Source organism: Manis javanica, chromosome 14 (genome assembly GCF_040802235.1).
Source record: "Manis javanica isolate MJ-LG chromosome 14, MJ_LKY, whole genome shotgun sequence".
NCBI lineage: Eukaryota > Metazoa > Chordata > Mammalia > Pholidota > Manidae > Manis > Manis javanica.
In genome coordinates, this window is record NC_133169.1 from 31,581,056 (window position 1) to 31,596,777 (window position 15,722).

The 15,722-nt window shown below is 46.8% G+C and overlaps 1 protein-coding gene across 1 annotated transcript; it reads left to right on the forward strand.

Annotated features, from left to right (window-relative positions):
* Positions 1–4,150: 4,150 nt before the first annotated feature.
* Positions 4,151–6,242, forward strand: LOC140845972 (uncharacterized). The gene is given in 2 exon segments (XM_073221414.1): positions 4,151–4,190; positions 4,585–6,242. Coding segments are annotated over 2 exon segments (1,698 nt in total).
* The last annotated feature ends 9,480 nt before the right edge of the window (positions 6,243–15,722 follow it).

A 15,722-nucleotide genomic window follows, 5' to 3' on the forward strand; every position in this document is an offset into this window, starting at 1 on the left:
AAGCTCTACTACAAAGCCATAGTAATCAAGACAATTTGGTACTGGCACAAGAACAGAGCCACAGACCAGTGGAACAGATTAGAGACTCCAGAAATTAACCCAAACATATATGGTCAATTAATATTTGATAAAGGAGCCATGGACATACAATGGCAAAATGACAGTCTCTTCAACAGATGGTGCTGGCAAAACTGGACAGCTACATGTAGGAGAATGAAACTGGACCATTGTCTAACCCCATATACAAAGGTAAACTCAAAATGGATCAAAGACCTGAATGTAAGTCACGAAACCATTAAACTCTTGGAAAAAAACATAGGCAAAAACCTCTTAGACATAAACATGAGTGATCTCTTCTTGAACATATCTCCCCGGGCAAGGAAAACAACAGCAAAAATGAGCAAGTGGGACTACATTAAGCTGAAAAGCTTCTGTACAGCGAAAGACACCATCAATAGAACAAAAAGGAACCCTACAGTATGGGAGAATATATTTGAAAATGACAGATCTGATAAAGGCTTGACGTCCAGAATATATAAAGAGCTCACACGCCTCAACAAACAAAAAACAAATAACCCAAGTAAAAAATGGGCAGAGGAACTGAACAGACAGTTCTCCAAAAAAGAAATACAGATGGCCAAGAGACACATGAAAAGATGCTCCACATCGCTAATTATCAGAGAAATGCAAATTAAAACTACAATGAGGTATCACCTCACACCAGTAAGGATAGCTGCCATTCAAAAGACAAACAACAACAAATGTTGGCGAGGCTGTGGAGAAAGGGGAACCCTCCTACACTGCTGGTGGGAATGTAAATTAGTTCAACCATTGTGGAAAGCAGTATGGAGGTGCATCAAAATGCTCAAAACAGACCTACCATTTGACCTAGGAATTCCACTCCTAGGAATTTACCCTAAGAACGCAGCAATCAAGTTTGAGAAAGACAGATGCACTCCTATGTTTATCGCAGCACTATTTACAATAGCCAAGAATTGGAAGCAACCTAAATGTCCATCTGTAGATGAATGGATAAAGAAGATGTGGTACATATACACAATGGAATACTACTCAGCCATAAGAAGTGGAAAAATCCAACCATTTGCAGCAACATGGATGGAGCTGGAGAGTATTATGCTCAGTGAAATAAGCCAAGCGGAGAAAGAGAAATACCAAATGATTTCACTCATCTGAGGAGTATAGGAACAATGGAAAAACTGAAGGAACAAAACAGCAGCAGAATTACAGAACCCAAAAATGGACTAACAGGTACCAAAGGGAAAGGAACTGGGGAGGATGGGTGGGCAGGGAGGGATAAGGGGGGTGAAGAAGAAGGGGGGTGTTAAGATTAGCATGCATGGGGGGGAGGGAGAAAGGGGAGGGTGGGCTGCACAACACAGAGAGGACAAGTAGTGACTCTACCACATTTTGCTAAGCTGATGGACAGTAACCGTAATGTGGTTGTTAGGGGGGACCTGATATAGGGGAGAGCATAGTAAACATAGTATTCTTCAGGTAAGTGTAGATTAAAAATTTAAAAAAAAAAAAGAAAGAAAGAAAGAAAAGGGGGATTACTCCTTAACAGGATAAAACTATTGGTAAATCAAAGATCAACGCATGCTTTAAATTTCCTTAATGTTGATCACTTAAAGGGTGTCAGATGATCAGCTATGGAGGTACTCTTTTCTGATAATATTCCTTTCTCTTAATTAAAAAAAAAAAAAAAAAAGCAGTTACTGTGTGCTGACCTCCAATGAGTTCTGCACAGTGGTAGAGAGGGCATGTCAAAGTGTGGGCAAAGGGTCTGTTTGTTTCTACGCAGAAGATCAAGGCCTAGCTTGGATACCCAGAAAATGAACTAAGATACGATATGAGGAGGAGCTTCCGGCATCAGCACTCTCTGGAGGACTCGTGCCGGGGGATGATCATCAAAAAGCCTCCACAGGGATCTGGACGATGCTGCTGTTGTGGCTGCATCCAGCCCACCGTTTCCTGGACTTGCCATAAGAAGGAGGAGGGAGATGTCTAGGCTGGCATGTGCATACAGTGAGACAACGAATTTGACTGGATCTGTACTGTTGGAACTCAACCAGGAGTTGGGAGGGGTGCAAGTTGTAGCACCCCAAAATCTCATGACTATAGACTATCTATGGTTAAAAGAACATATGGGATGTGAACAGATCCCAGAAATGGGCTGCTTTAATTTGTGTGATGGTTCAAGTACAGTTGGACAATATCCATCATATCATAGATAAATTTTCACAAATGCCTAGGGTGCCTAAATGGTTTTCTTGGCTTCACTGGAGATGGCTGGTAATTATAGATTTGCTTTGTTTATGTCACCGTATTCCTATTATGTTAATATGTGTGTTCAAATTAGTTAGTAGTTTAAAACCTATACATACTTAAGGTACTATACAAGAAGATATGTCAAAGAAATAATCAATCCTCCCAAGTTTCCTTCATATGCTACATCTATAGCTTTTCTTCTTCCTTCCTAATTACAAACCTTAAATAGAATTCGTACCTCATATCGAATTTACCGAGTATCATAATTCCTCCAGGTGGTAAAGATACCTCGAGACAAGTGCTGGGCATAGAAGCCACAGGGCATAAATCTGCAAAGAAGTAAAAAGCTAACCTTTGCAAACAATATGGCTTCTCTCTCACTTACCAACTTTACATTTCCCTGTATGGCCCCGGAAGATGACTGGTTAGCCAGAGACGGGTAAGATTCCTCAAGGGAGGAACAACCTAAGACAGGCACAGTCACAGGGGGGCCATCAGGTGAGAATTTGGGGATCAACAGAGGTGAGGCTCAGAACCTCACCCCCCCTGCTTTGAGAGAAATCTTCTGCATCCGTGGATGTCTTGCTGCCCTTGTCTAGCCTGGATTAATACTTAGTCCATAGGCACACACCTGATCATCTGATCATCTATATTTGCCTTCTTACAGCACTAAACTATGTTTTCTACCTTTATCTTGCATCTACCTACCACTTCAGCATTTTATTAAAAATAAAAATAATAATAATAATAGGAGAAATGTGGGATCAACATATAAATCAAGTACAAAAATCAAATGAATATTCATATTTGACCTGATGGTTTATAGGTCATATTGCATGATCAAAACCGAAAGTTTCTGTGATGAATGCCCTTGTACTGTTCACCATGTAAGAATTTATTCACTCTGTAAGAATTCGTTCACCATGTAAGAACTTGTTCGTTATGCTTCAGAAGATTGGAGACTGACGAGAATTAGGCTTGAGATGGATTAATGATTGTACATTGAGCATTGACCCCCCTATACTGAATTTTATTGTTGTTAACAACCATTTGATCAATAAATATGAGAGATGCCCTCTCAAAAAAAAAAAAATGCTATATAAACCCTTGGCTTTGAGTGCTCGGGGTCCTTGTTGAAACCTGCTGTGTCGGGCAGACAATTGGACCCCAGCTAGCTGGAATAATAATAAACCTCTTGCTTGTTGCATCGATCTGCCGTGGCCTTCGTCTCCTCACTGGGGGGAAGTGCAGACAAGAATAAGGCCATTGGGTCTTACATTTGGGGGCTCGTCCAGGATTGCGTGTCCCCCCACCCCCCAGAGGAATGACAAGCCAAGGATCGGAGGCTTGCCCTGGCCAGGTAATACTGTGTTTGTATCCGCGTGTCTCTTGTCAAACCTGTAAGAACGTTCTGTGTTTAATCAGAAAGTGCCTTGCCGGATGGTGAGCGCACCCAGTGTTTTTGTTCGCGAACAAACCTGAAACCTGTATAAAGCCTGTAGAAGCTCCAATCTGTATCTGGGTCAGCATTGACTTAGGTGGACGTGCTGGCAGGTCACTGGCCAAGGGTCTTGGGAGACGTCCCTTGCCCCCGTCTGGAGGACGAGGTCCTCATCTGTGAGGAAAGTCAGCTGCCGCTGCAGTCTGACAGGCCCTCAACTCAGTTTCAGTTTTGCCTCTGCGGCCACAGTAGATTCTTTTCTGTAGGCGCCTGTTTGTTAGCTATTGTGTTTATCCTAGTGTTGTTACTGACAGAAGAAATGGGACAGATGCAGATGACTCCTTTAGACTTGACTTTAAGACACTGGGGGGACGTAAAGAGTAGAGCAAATAGTATGTCTGTTCTTGTTAAAAAGGATAAATGGAACACTCTGGCCTCAGCCGATTGGCTGGCCTTTCAGGTTGGCTGGCCTCCGCGGGGATCTTTCTCTCTACCCCTTATACAGGCAGTCAAGAAGAAAGTCTTTGATACAGGATCCCGTGCACGCCAAGACCAGACTCCTTATATTCTGTTTGGGAAAGCTTAGTCACAGAACCCCCTCTTGGGTTCAGCCCTTCTTACCCCACCCATCTTCAGACGTTTTTGCACTCCGCAAAGACCCAAAAGAACCTAAGAAAGTTCTGCCTTCACCCCCTGATGCAGATTTCCTCCTCCTCGATTCTCCTCCTCCATACCCTCCTACCGCTCCCCCCAACCTGCCGTGCCCCCCCGTCCCTATTCCTTCCCCTCCTCTCTCTCCTGTTCCTCCTGTCTCTCCCATTCCCGTCATTCCCCCACCTCCTCCGACCCCTCAGGCCAGTGGAGGGCAGAACGTTGGCCCAGCCAGAGGGACAAGGAGCTGCCGGGCCCCCTCACCAGGGGCCGCTGTGATACTTCCCCTTCAAGCCCTCGGCCCCCCTCTGAGGATGGCCAGCAACTCCTACAGTATTGGCCTTTTTCTTCCTCAGACCTATACAACTGGAAGGCCCAAAATCCCCCTTTTTCAGAAAATCCCAGAGGGTTGATCAATCTGATTGAATCTTTACTTTTCACCCATCAGCCCACTTGGGATGACTGCAACCAGTTGTTACAGGTCCTGTTTACCATGGAAGAAAAAGACCGGATCCTCCTAGAGGCCTGGAAGAATGTACCAGGGGCCGATGGGCGACCCACTCAGAACCCAGCCATTATCGAAGAGGGGTTCCCCCTAACCAGACCTGATTGGGACTTCAACACCCCGGAAGGTAAGGAGCACCTGAAAGTCTTCTGCCAGGCTCTGATGGCAGGTCTCAGGGGAGCGGCGAGGCACCCCACCAAGTTGGCTAAGGTAAGGGGAGTCCTTCAAGGACCCGATGAATCCCCCTCAGCATTTTTAGAAAGGTTCATAGAGGCTTTTCGGCAGTATACTCCATATGATTCAGTCAGTGAGGAACATAAAGCCACAGTTATTGTAGCTTTTATAGATCAATCTAGTAGAGACATCAGGAGGAAATTGCAGAGGCTAGAAGGACTGCAGGACAAAACCCTGCGAGACTTAGTACAGGTGGCAGAGAAAGTGTATCATAATAGAGAGACTGAAGAGGAATAAGAAGGTAGGAAGCTGCGAGAGACTGAGGAAAGAGAGCTTAGGAAAGAAAGATGGCAAGAATGCAACCTCCATAAAATCCTCACCACTGTTGTGAGAGAGACCAGAGAACCTAAGTCAGGGCCAGGTGGCAGGAGACAGCATCTAGATAAAGAGCAGTGCATGTACTGTAAAGAGAAAGGACATTGGGCCAGAGAATGCCCAAACAAGAGAAAGAAACCTCAGCAGTGGGAAAAACCTGTTGCCCACCCTAAAATTCTGACCATGCACGAAGACAGTGATTAGGGGGAACGGGGTTCAGAGCCCCTCCCTGAACCTAGGGTAACCATAACTGTGGAGGGGAAACCTACTCGATTCTTAGTAGACGCTGGGGCACAGCACTCAGTATTGCAACAAGCTGACGGATGGCTCTCAAATCGGAAATCATGTGTCCAGGGAGCCATGGGGAATAAATTGTACTCTTGGACCACTGCACGGACCGTAGGCCTGGGAACAGGATTAGTGTCTCACTCTTTCCTCATGATCCCGGATTGCCCGTATCCTTTATTGGGAAGAGACTTGCTCACAGAAATGAAAGCCCAGATCCATTTCCTGCCAGAGGGGCCACAGCTTAAAAGGCCCTCAGAGGACCCCATCCAGATATTTACTGTGATATTAGAAGATGAGTATAGACTCTTTGAATTCGAAAAAGAGAACCCAGGCTCGGGATATCTCAGCCTGTGGCTAAGAAAGTTCCCTCAGGCATGGGCAGAGATGGCAGGAATCGGGAAGACTAAACATAGGCCGCCCGTCTATGTCGAACTAAAACCACAAGCCACCCCCGTAGCCTTTTGCCAGTACCCTATGCTGAGAGAAGCCAGAGAGGGAATCCGGCCCCATATCACCTGATTCCTCCAGTTGGGGATATTGCGCAGATGTCAATCTGCTTGGAACACCCCCCTTCTTCCTGTCAGGAAGCCAGGCACAAATGCATACCGTCGAGTCCAAGACCCACGAGAAGTTAACAAGCAGGTAATGGACATTCATCCCAGGGTTCCTAATCCTTATAATCTTTTAAGTTCCTTGCCACCTCTCCGAGGCTGGTATACAGTTTTAGATTTAAAAGACACCTTCTTCTGCCTCCAACTTGCACCAAAGAGTCAAGAGCTTTTCGCCTTTGAATGGAGAGACCCAGACAGAGGAGTGATGGGGCAACTCACGTGGACCTGGCTCCTGCAAGGATTCAAAAATTCCCCCACCCTCTTCGATGAAGCTCTCAACCAAGACCTGGCGCTATATCGAGAAGCTAACCCCCAGGTAACCTTGTTGCAATATGTTGATGATCTTCTGCTTGCAGCCAAAATGAGAGAAGATTGCCTGAAAGGGATGGAGAAACTTCTGGCAGAATTAGGAACTCTAGGATATCGGGCATCAGCCAAGAAAGCACAAATCTGCAAATGACAGGTAAGCTACCTGGGCTATGTGTTATGAGAAGGGAAGAGGTGGCTGTCAGATGCAAGGAAAGAGACTGTTCTCCATATCCCCCCACCTGAGACTCCTAAGCAAGTCAGAAAATTCCTGGGGACCGCAGAATTTTTCAGGCTATGGATCCCCGGGTTCGCAGAGATGGCAGCCCCTCTTTACCCTCTCACCAAAGCTAGATCGTTCTCTTGGGGAGAGGAATAACAGAAGGCATTTGATTCCATTAAGCTGGCATTGATGTCTGCCCCAGCTCTGGGACTCCCGGATGTGACAAAACCCTTCCACCTGTTCATGGCAGAGAACAGGGGGATAGCCAAAGGGGTGCTGACTCAGAAGCTCGGACCGTGGAAATGGCCCATAGCATACCTGTCTAAAAAACTAGATCCAGTAGCTGCCGGCTGGCCTGCATGCTTGAAAATAATCGCGGCAGCAGCAGTACTAGTCAAAGATGCAGACAAATTGACCCTAGGGCAAAATCTAACCGTGACTGCTCCACACGCGCTAGAAAACATAATCTGGCAGTCCCTGCATCGGTGGCTTACAAATGCTCGGATAACTCACTACCAAGCCCTGTTGCTCAACTCTGACCGGGTGACATTCTCTCCGCCGACCAGTCTCAATCCGGCCACTTTGCTGCCAGACCCCGATCTTGAATCCCCAGTGCATGACTGTCAGCAAGTATTAGTCGAAGCCCATGGGTGGCATAACGACTTGACTGACCTGCCTTTACCAGATGCTGAAGCCACCTGGTTCACAGATGGAAGCAGCTACCTAGACCAAGGAAAGCATAAGGCAGGACTGGCTGTAGTAGATGGAGAAAAAACAGTGTGGGCTCAGCCCCTCCCCGAGGGAACCTCGGCACAGAAAGCTGAGCTCATTGCTCTTACAGGAGTGCTAGAACTGGGGTCTGGAAAGAAAATTAACATCTGTACAGATAGTAGATACGCCTTTGCGACGGCACATGTGCATGAAGCCATTTACCAACAAAGAGGACTCCTCACCTCCGAAGGAAAAGAAATAAAAAACAAGCCAGAAATCACAGCACTCTTTGAAGCTCTGCACAAACCAGCCAAAGTAAGTATAATTCATTGCCCCGCTCACCAACCCGGGAGGTCCTACATCACCGTAGGCAATAATACGGCTGATCAAGTGGCCCAAGAAGCAGCTGCAAAGACTGTAGAAATCTTCCTCTCTGAAACCCAGCCTGAGCCAAGCCTGCCATCCTATCAATATAGCCCAGCAAATTTAGAACTAATCTCCAAAGACCGTACTCACTATGTTGATGAACAGAAGAGAGCCTGGTGCACCCAAGATAGAAAAATCATCCTGCCCCAAGCAACTGCCAAAGCTATAATCAAACAGATGCACCAGTGGACACACTTAGGAGCGCAGAAACTTACTCAGACTGCTTTAAACTCTGGGTGGTATGTGCCAAACCTGCAGCAGATAGCTGAATCTGTAGTTAAGCCGTGCATTCCTTGTCAAGAAACAAACTCACCTGGGAAGAAGAAATGGACTAGAAAACGGGCAAGGGGGAACCGGCCTGGACAGTTTTGGGAAATAGACTTTACTGAAATTAAACCAGGGAAGTATAAATTTAAGTATTTCCTAGTGTTTGTAGATACCTTTTCAGGATGGTCGAAGCCTTTCCAACAAGGCAGGAAACAGCTGCAGTAGTAATAAAGAAAATATTAGAAGAAATATTTCCTTGGTTCGGGATACCTAAGGTAATAGGATCTGACAACAGACCCGCTTTCATCACCCGGGTAAGTCAGAGAGTTGCTAAGTATTTGGGGACCGATTGGAAATTACATTGCATGTACAGACCCCAGAGTTCAGGGCAAGTAGAAAGGATGAATTGAACCCTAAAAGAGACCTTAACTAAATTGACCATAGAGACTGGCTCAGACTGGGTGGTGCTCCTTCCCCTGGCCTTGTTCCGAGCTCAGAACACCCCTACTCATCTCAATCTAACCCCCTTTGAAATCTTGTATGGCTCCACCGCCCCACTTACTTGCCTGCATGACCCCCTCCCCATTACCCAGACTGACAACCGCGATTTATATAATAGGTTGAAAGCTCTCCAGACAGTCCAAAGAGAAGTGTGGACCCAACTAAAAGCAGTCTACGAGCCCGGCACTCCAGAAGCAGCCCACCCGTTCCAAGTTGGAGACTTTGTGTTTGTAAGGTGGCACCGAGCACAGACCCTTGAGCCACGGTGAAAAGGACCCTACTTAGTGTTGCTGACTACCCCAACAGCAGTCAAAGTCAACGGGATTGCCGCCTGGATTCACGTATCTCATGTGAAACCCGTTATCTCAGCCGAGACAGCCGACGACCATCTCGCGTGGAGAGCCCAGTCTACTGAAAATCCTCTCCAGCTTAAAATCACCAGAAGACCCCTAAAGTGACCAGGTGCACGTCCGGAGACACCAGCGCCGTTCAGCTGACCCACGCACCATTCCTAAAAACTCTATTCCAAGATGACCATGTCAGCTGGACAAAGACAATTCACAAAAGCTAAAACTGCGCCGCTCATATTATATATATTGTGCCTTTCCCCTATTGCACTCAGCGACCCTAACCCCCATGTCCCCTATCGGCTCACCTGGGAAATAGAGAACTGGAAAACTCATGAAATATACAACCGCACTTCCCACACAACCCCCTTAGGTACGTGGTTCCCTAACCTGTACTTTAACCTAGATAGAGTAGCAGACTTAGAAAAGAGAGGCAGAAAGGGCAGGAGTCAGCATTCAGGCCTCCCTCTTCCCTGCACCCCTCAGTTCTGTCCGGTTGGAATGGGAGGGGGAGACTGGTGAGAAAAGCAGCACAGAGTCTCTGTGAGTCGAAATGGGTTTTATGCGTGCCCAGGGTTTCGAACAGGGCTAGCAAAGCAGCAGTGTGGAGGGGCCGAGTCCCAATACTGTGCTTGCTGGAGTTGTGTTACCACTAATGACGGGGAGTGGAAGTGGCAAGTAACTCTCCAGCTCATCACTCTCTCATTTGTTAAACCATGCACCCGAACTAGGTACAGCCCAGATTGTAATCTGCTCAGGCTCCAGTTCACAGATCAAGGGAAAAAAGACACCTGATGGCAGACAGGGTTAACCCGGGGCCTATATCTTTATCAGACCCCTCCTTTTGGAACCCTTATCCGAGTCAAATTAAAAGTTGAGCCAATAGTCAAGATAGCCTTAGGTCCAAATAAATTATTGAAACCCAAAGCACCCAAAACCCCTAGACAGCCCCCTAAGTCCCTTCCCCAGAGCCTGAGCCCAGCTTGGACACCAGCCCCCACTGTGGAAAGCCAGCCATCCCGGCTTCTTAGTCTAATCAGAGGCGCTTTCCAAGTTGTCAACAATTCCCGTCCCGAGCTAACTCGCTCCTGCTGGTTATGCTATGATGTTGCCCCCCCTTACTATGAAGGTATAGCATTTGTTAATGCTCTCAATCAGTCTTCTGACCCCTCCCAGTGTAGATGGCAGCAGAAAGGACCAAGACCCACTTTATCCTCTGTAAGTGGGCAAGGAACCTGCATTGGGAAAGTTCCTAAAACTCACACCTCCCTCTGCAACAAGACAGAAGTAATAAGCACCACCCTAACTTATTATATTCCCCCATCTAACGGGTGGGGGGGCCTGCCAAACCAGAGTTACTCCATGCGTTCATTCCCAGAAGTTAAGTGAAACATCTGACTTTTGTGTTCTAGTACAATTAATACCCCACCTTATTTACCATTCTTATGACGAAGTCCTGTCCCAACTAAGCCAGTCTTCGCCCCGAGTCAAACAATAACCTGTGAGTTTGACTTTCTCCCTCTTACTAGGCCTTGGCTTAGGAGCAGCGGGGGCAGCCACAGGAGCATCCTCACTAGTTCTCCAGAACCAGCATTACCACAGTCTCAGAGAAGCCATAGATGCAGACTTAGAAGAAATAGAGAAATCCATATCCACCCTGCAAGACTCTTTAACTTCTTTATCAGAAGTAGTCCTACAAAATAGAAGAGGGTTAGACATGTTATTCCTCCAACAAGGTGGACTGTGCGCTGCCCTTAAAGAAGAATGTTGCTTCTACGTAGATCATTCAGGAGTAGTAAAAGACTCCATGGCCAAAGTTAGAGAAGGGTTAGCTAAAAGGAAAAGAGAAAGAGAACAAAACCAAGGGTGGTTTGAGTCCTGGTTCAACTCCTCGCCATGGTTCACTACCCTCATCTCTACTTTAGTAGGGCCACTAATAATCTTAATATTAATTCTAACTTTTGGCCCCTGCATCCTAAACCACCTAGTTACCTTTATCAAAGAATGCATTAGCACTGTGCAAATCATGGTGTTGAGACAGAACTATCAGAGTGTTGACCAAACAGATGACCCCTAGTTTCATGATTGAAATAGGTACAAGAAGAAGAGGGGAATGTAAGAATGGAAATAGGCTAGCATAAGCATTGCCATCTTAAGGGCCTAGAAGCCATTTTCTGAGTGTGTGTGACTTAAAAGGAAAAACAGGAACTGGGTAAGGCTTTGAAAAACAAGTTAATCAATCATGAGCACCAGAATCAGGCAGTGGTGACCCCTGGTCAGCTAGCCTTGGTCAGTAAATCCTACATACCAAGTTTATCATGCGGAACCACCCTGACAATTGAGGACTGGTCTTATCTTGCTCCTGCCTAACCCCAGGATGTATGTCTTGCAAGAATAATGTATAGCTGTGGGAAATTACTATGAGTTAAGTGCTTTGAAAATGCTATATAAACCCTTGGCTTTGAGTGCTCGGGGTCCTTGTTGAAACCTGCTGTGTCAGGCAGACAATTGGACCCCAGCTAGCTGGAATAATAATAAACCTCTTGCTTGTTGCATTGATCTGCCGTGGCCTTCGTCTCCTCACTGGGGGGAAGCACAGACCGGAATAAGGCCATTGGGTCTTACATATAGGGGAGCCTTCAGAATTTAAAAACTCTCTTTCCTTTCATATGGCTGCATGGGCATGCAGCACTAGGTAGGCATACTTAGAGTCAGTATATATATTGACTCTCTTTTCTTTCTCTATTTCAAGGGCTCTAGTGAGGGCTATTAAATCTGCCAGCTGGGCACTCATGCCCTGTGGAAGTGGTTGGCACTCGATAGTATCTCAGAGAGTGACAACTGCATAGCCAGGGCCCTACTCAATAAAGGAGCTGCCATCTGTGAAGAGGACAAGCTCTGCGTTCTCTAAGGGGGTGTCTTTTAGGCCTTCTCTGGCAGAATAGTTTAGGGCAAGGACCTGCTGGCAGTCATGCTCAGGTCCTTTGCTCATGGATTCAGGTAGAAAAGTGGCTGGGTTTAGGGTGAAGCATGTCCACAGCTGGGTGACAGGGCCCTCAAGGAGGAGTGACTGATATTTTAGTAGCCTGCTGTCTGACAGCCACAGGTCTCCCCAGGTGTTCAGTAAGCTGGTGATGTTATGGGGTGCATGCACTATCAGGTCTGTTTCCAGAGTCAGTTTTGTGGCTTCAGGTACTAGCAGGGCTGTGGCTGCCACAGACCTCAGACAGTGTGGCCAGCCCTTAGCTACTGGGTCTAATTCCTTGCTTAGATAGGCTACAGGCTGCTGCATTTCTCCTCAAGGTTGAGTTAGTACTTCCAGTGCCACTCCCAATCTCCCAGTAACAAATAGGTTAAACTGATTTCCAGTGGGCAGGCTTAAGGTGGGGGCCTGGAGCTGGGCTTTTTTCAAAGCCTCATAAGCTTTAATAGCATCAGGTTCTCACTGGAGTTTTATGGTGCCTTCCCTTTGGGCTTCTTTAAGGAGTTGGTAGAGGGGTTTGGCTAACTCCCCATATCTGGGGACCCAAATTCTGCAATACCCAGTGATGCCCAAGAATCTTCTCAGGTGCCTGATAGTAGAAGGCAATGGCTTGTGGAGAATGGGCTGAATTCTCTCTTCCCCCAGGGCTCTAGTTCCCTGAGAGAGGTCAAGGCCCAAATATTTTACTTGTTGCTGACAGATCTGTGCTTTCTGATGGGAGAGCTTATAGCTACAGTCAACTAGAAAGTTCGGTAATCTCTGAGTACTTTCCTGACACTCTGTCTCTGTGGTGGTGCAGAGAAGTATATCATCCACATATTGGATGATTTCTGCCTCCCTTGAATCAAAGGAGGCCAGGTCCTTGGCTAAGGCCTGCCCAAATAGATGTGGGCTATCTCTGAATCCCTGGGGCAAAACTGTCCAGGTTAATTGAGCTGAGGGATTTACAGGGTCTTCAAAGGCAAAGAGAAATTGGGATTTAGGTGCAAGTGGGATACAAAAGAAAGCATCCTTCAGGTCTAGTACAGTAAACCATGCTGTTCCCTCAGGAACCCTGGATAACAGCGAATAGGGATTAGGTACTATGGGATGTAGGGTCACAACTGCCTCATTAATGGCTCGCAGGTCTTGTACAAGGCACCAGGTTCCATCTGGCTTTTGTACTCCTAATATGGGAGTGTTGCAAGTGCTGTTACAGGCTATCAAGAGGCCTTGAGCTTTTAGGTTATTGATAACTGGTTTCAAGCCTTCATGAGCTTCTGGTTTTAAGGGATACTGCCTCTTATGAGGAAAGTGATTAGAGTCTTTAAGATGAATCTGTACTGGTTGGGCTGATTTTGCTCTTTCAATGATTCTGTTAGTTGCCCAAACCTCAGGATTACTGTCTATTTCCACTAGGGGAAGACATCCCCCATCTCTTTCTATGTTCATATGCACAGAGGCTTGTACTTTAGAAAGTGTATCATGGCCTAAAAGTGGTGTCGGACTTTCTGGGACCCCTAGGAAAGCATGGGAGAACAGCACTGAGTCCCACTCACAAATTAAAGATTGAGTAAAATATTTGGTCATGGGCTCCCCAGATACACCTCTAATAGTAGCTGACTGGGAAGAGGGAGGGTCAGGATTATGGAGGAGGACTGAAAGGTGTATCCTGTATCGAGCAGGAAATCGATGGTGGGGCCTCCCACAGAGAGACTCACCCGGGGCTCCTGTGGGGTTATGATGGTTGTTAGGCTGGAGGAAGGAAAAACAAGGGCATGCAAACAGAACAGAGAGATGCCATAGGGGGAGAACAGACCAGACCCCAAGGTCCGTGCCTTATATGGAAAGGGGACAGCTCTTCCCGAATTCCATCCTTCTGATGTGCCAACTAAGACCCGGATGTCAGCCTCCTCCCTCTTTGAAGGAAAAAAAGTTTCTAGTTGTCTATTATGTCACCTTTAGCCAGTCATACCTCTCCATGCCCCCTAGGATAGCTTGCCCACTCCTCCCCCTGCTAATCCCTTATAAGCCCCCACCTCCCTGACCAGTTGTGACTTCCCTGGCCTGTAATACCCAGACCACAGAACATCACCCAGGAGTTGCACTCAAATAAACTACCTGGCCCTTTGTTGCCTCTCTTTGCCTGCTTATTTCGGCTAAAATTCATCTTACATTTGGTGCTGAAATCCCAGAAAAGATTGTGAGCACAGATCCCCGACCAGTCACCGGTGGCCCTGCCCCTTCCTTCCTCGACACAGGACCTCAGCCTGCTCTCCGCTGCATGGACTATTTTCCAGTGAGTTCCTCAGTTTCCCCCAGTCTGTTTCCCTTCCTAACTCCATTTCACCTGGTCCGTTAGAAATCATATGTACATCCAGGAGGGGCATCTTGCCCCTGGGCATTTGGCCCACCCTCTGTGGGCATCTGGCTCACCCCTGGCCCTGCAGTGGGGGAAACATCCCTCACCCAGGCTCCCAGGCCATCTCCCCTGACTTGGTGCTTTTGGGATGCTGGGCACTCCTCTCAGCGGGATTAGGTGGGAAGTGGTGCATACATGGGGAACCAGCCCTCCCTCAAAAGCAGAGGCTCAGACCCCACTGCCATGTCTCATTTCTAATATGGCTACTCTTTATTTGTCCCGGGAAGTTCGCAAATGGAAGCTAGTCTTTCTTTGCTCTAAGGCCAGGCCTCAGTATCCCTTAGACAATCAATCTCGCTGGCCCCCTGAGGGAACTTTCAATTTTGGCCTCCTCACCGACTTGATTAATTATTGCCCTTGGAGCAGAGAGTAGAGTGAAATTCCATATGTGCAGGCTTTTTGGACTTTGCACTCCTGCCCAGACCTTTCTGTTAAGTGTTCAAAGACTCAGGTTCTCCTGGTCGGATCTCCAGTTAAAGATTGTCAGCCTCTTACTCTGCTCAGTCCTTCTTCCCTTTCAGACCCACCAGAAGACCTCAGTTGCCGGCCTCCCTCAGCTCACAATCCCCTCCCCCTCTCTCCACCACCATCTTTAATTTCTTTGTCTTTACACGTGTCGCTGCCATCTTAAAGTCCTACATTCTCGAACATGCCGTTGTCCTGCTCTCCTCTTCTGGTGGCTGCACTACCCCCTCCCCCTCTCCTGCCTTCACCGCCTTCTTCTCCCACCAGAACACGTTCCTCCTGCCCTCTGGTTGCAGAAGCCACAGACAAGAAGCTGAAGAGAGAGAAGTCAATTGGATATCAGTGACTCAAGTCTCTGTGTCAGTTTGTCTGTCTGTGTATATGTTCTTTTTATGAAAAGTGTTGCTAACTGTAGTCATTATGTCTCAGTCTGTATGTTTGTGTGTCTAAGCATGTAGATGAAAGATTTTTCTACCTCCGGGTAGTACTAATGAAATTGATTGAAAGAAAAGCAGTTGTGAAAATTGGACATTCTAAAACTTCCAGAAAATATGATAAAAAATGTTAAGCATTAATGCTAATTTGGGTTTGGCTGAGGCGGGCATTTCCTTGTGGTTATCAGCTGCCTAAGTTTACCTAAGGTCCTTTAAGTTGATGTTATCTGCTAAATCTTTTAAGAATAAAATGCTTAAAGGCTTGGCTTTGTCTAATATTCAGTAAAGGTCTTGTAAGTAATCTAGCATAGTTGTTATGAATGA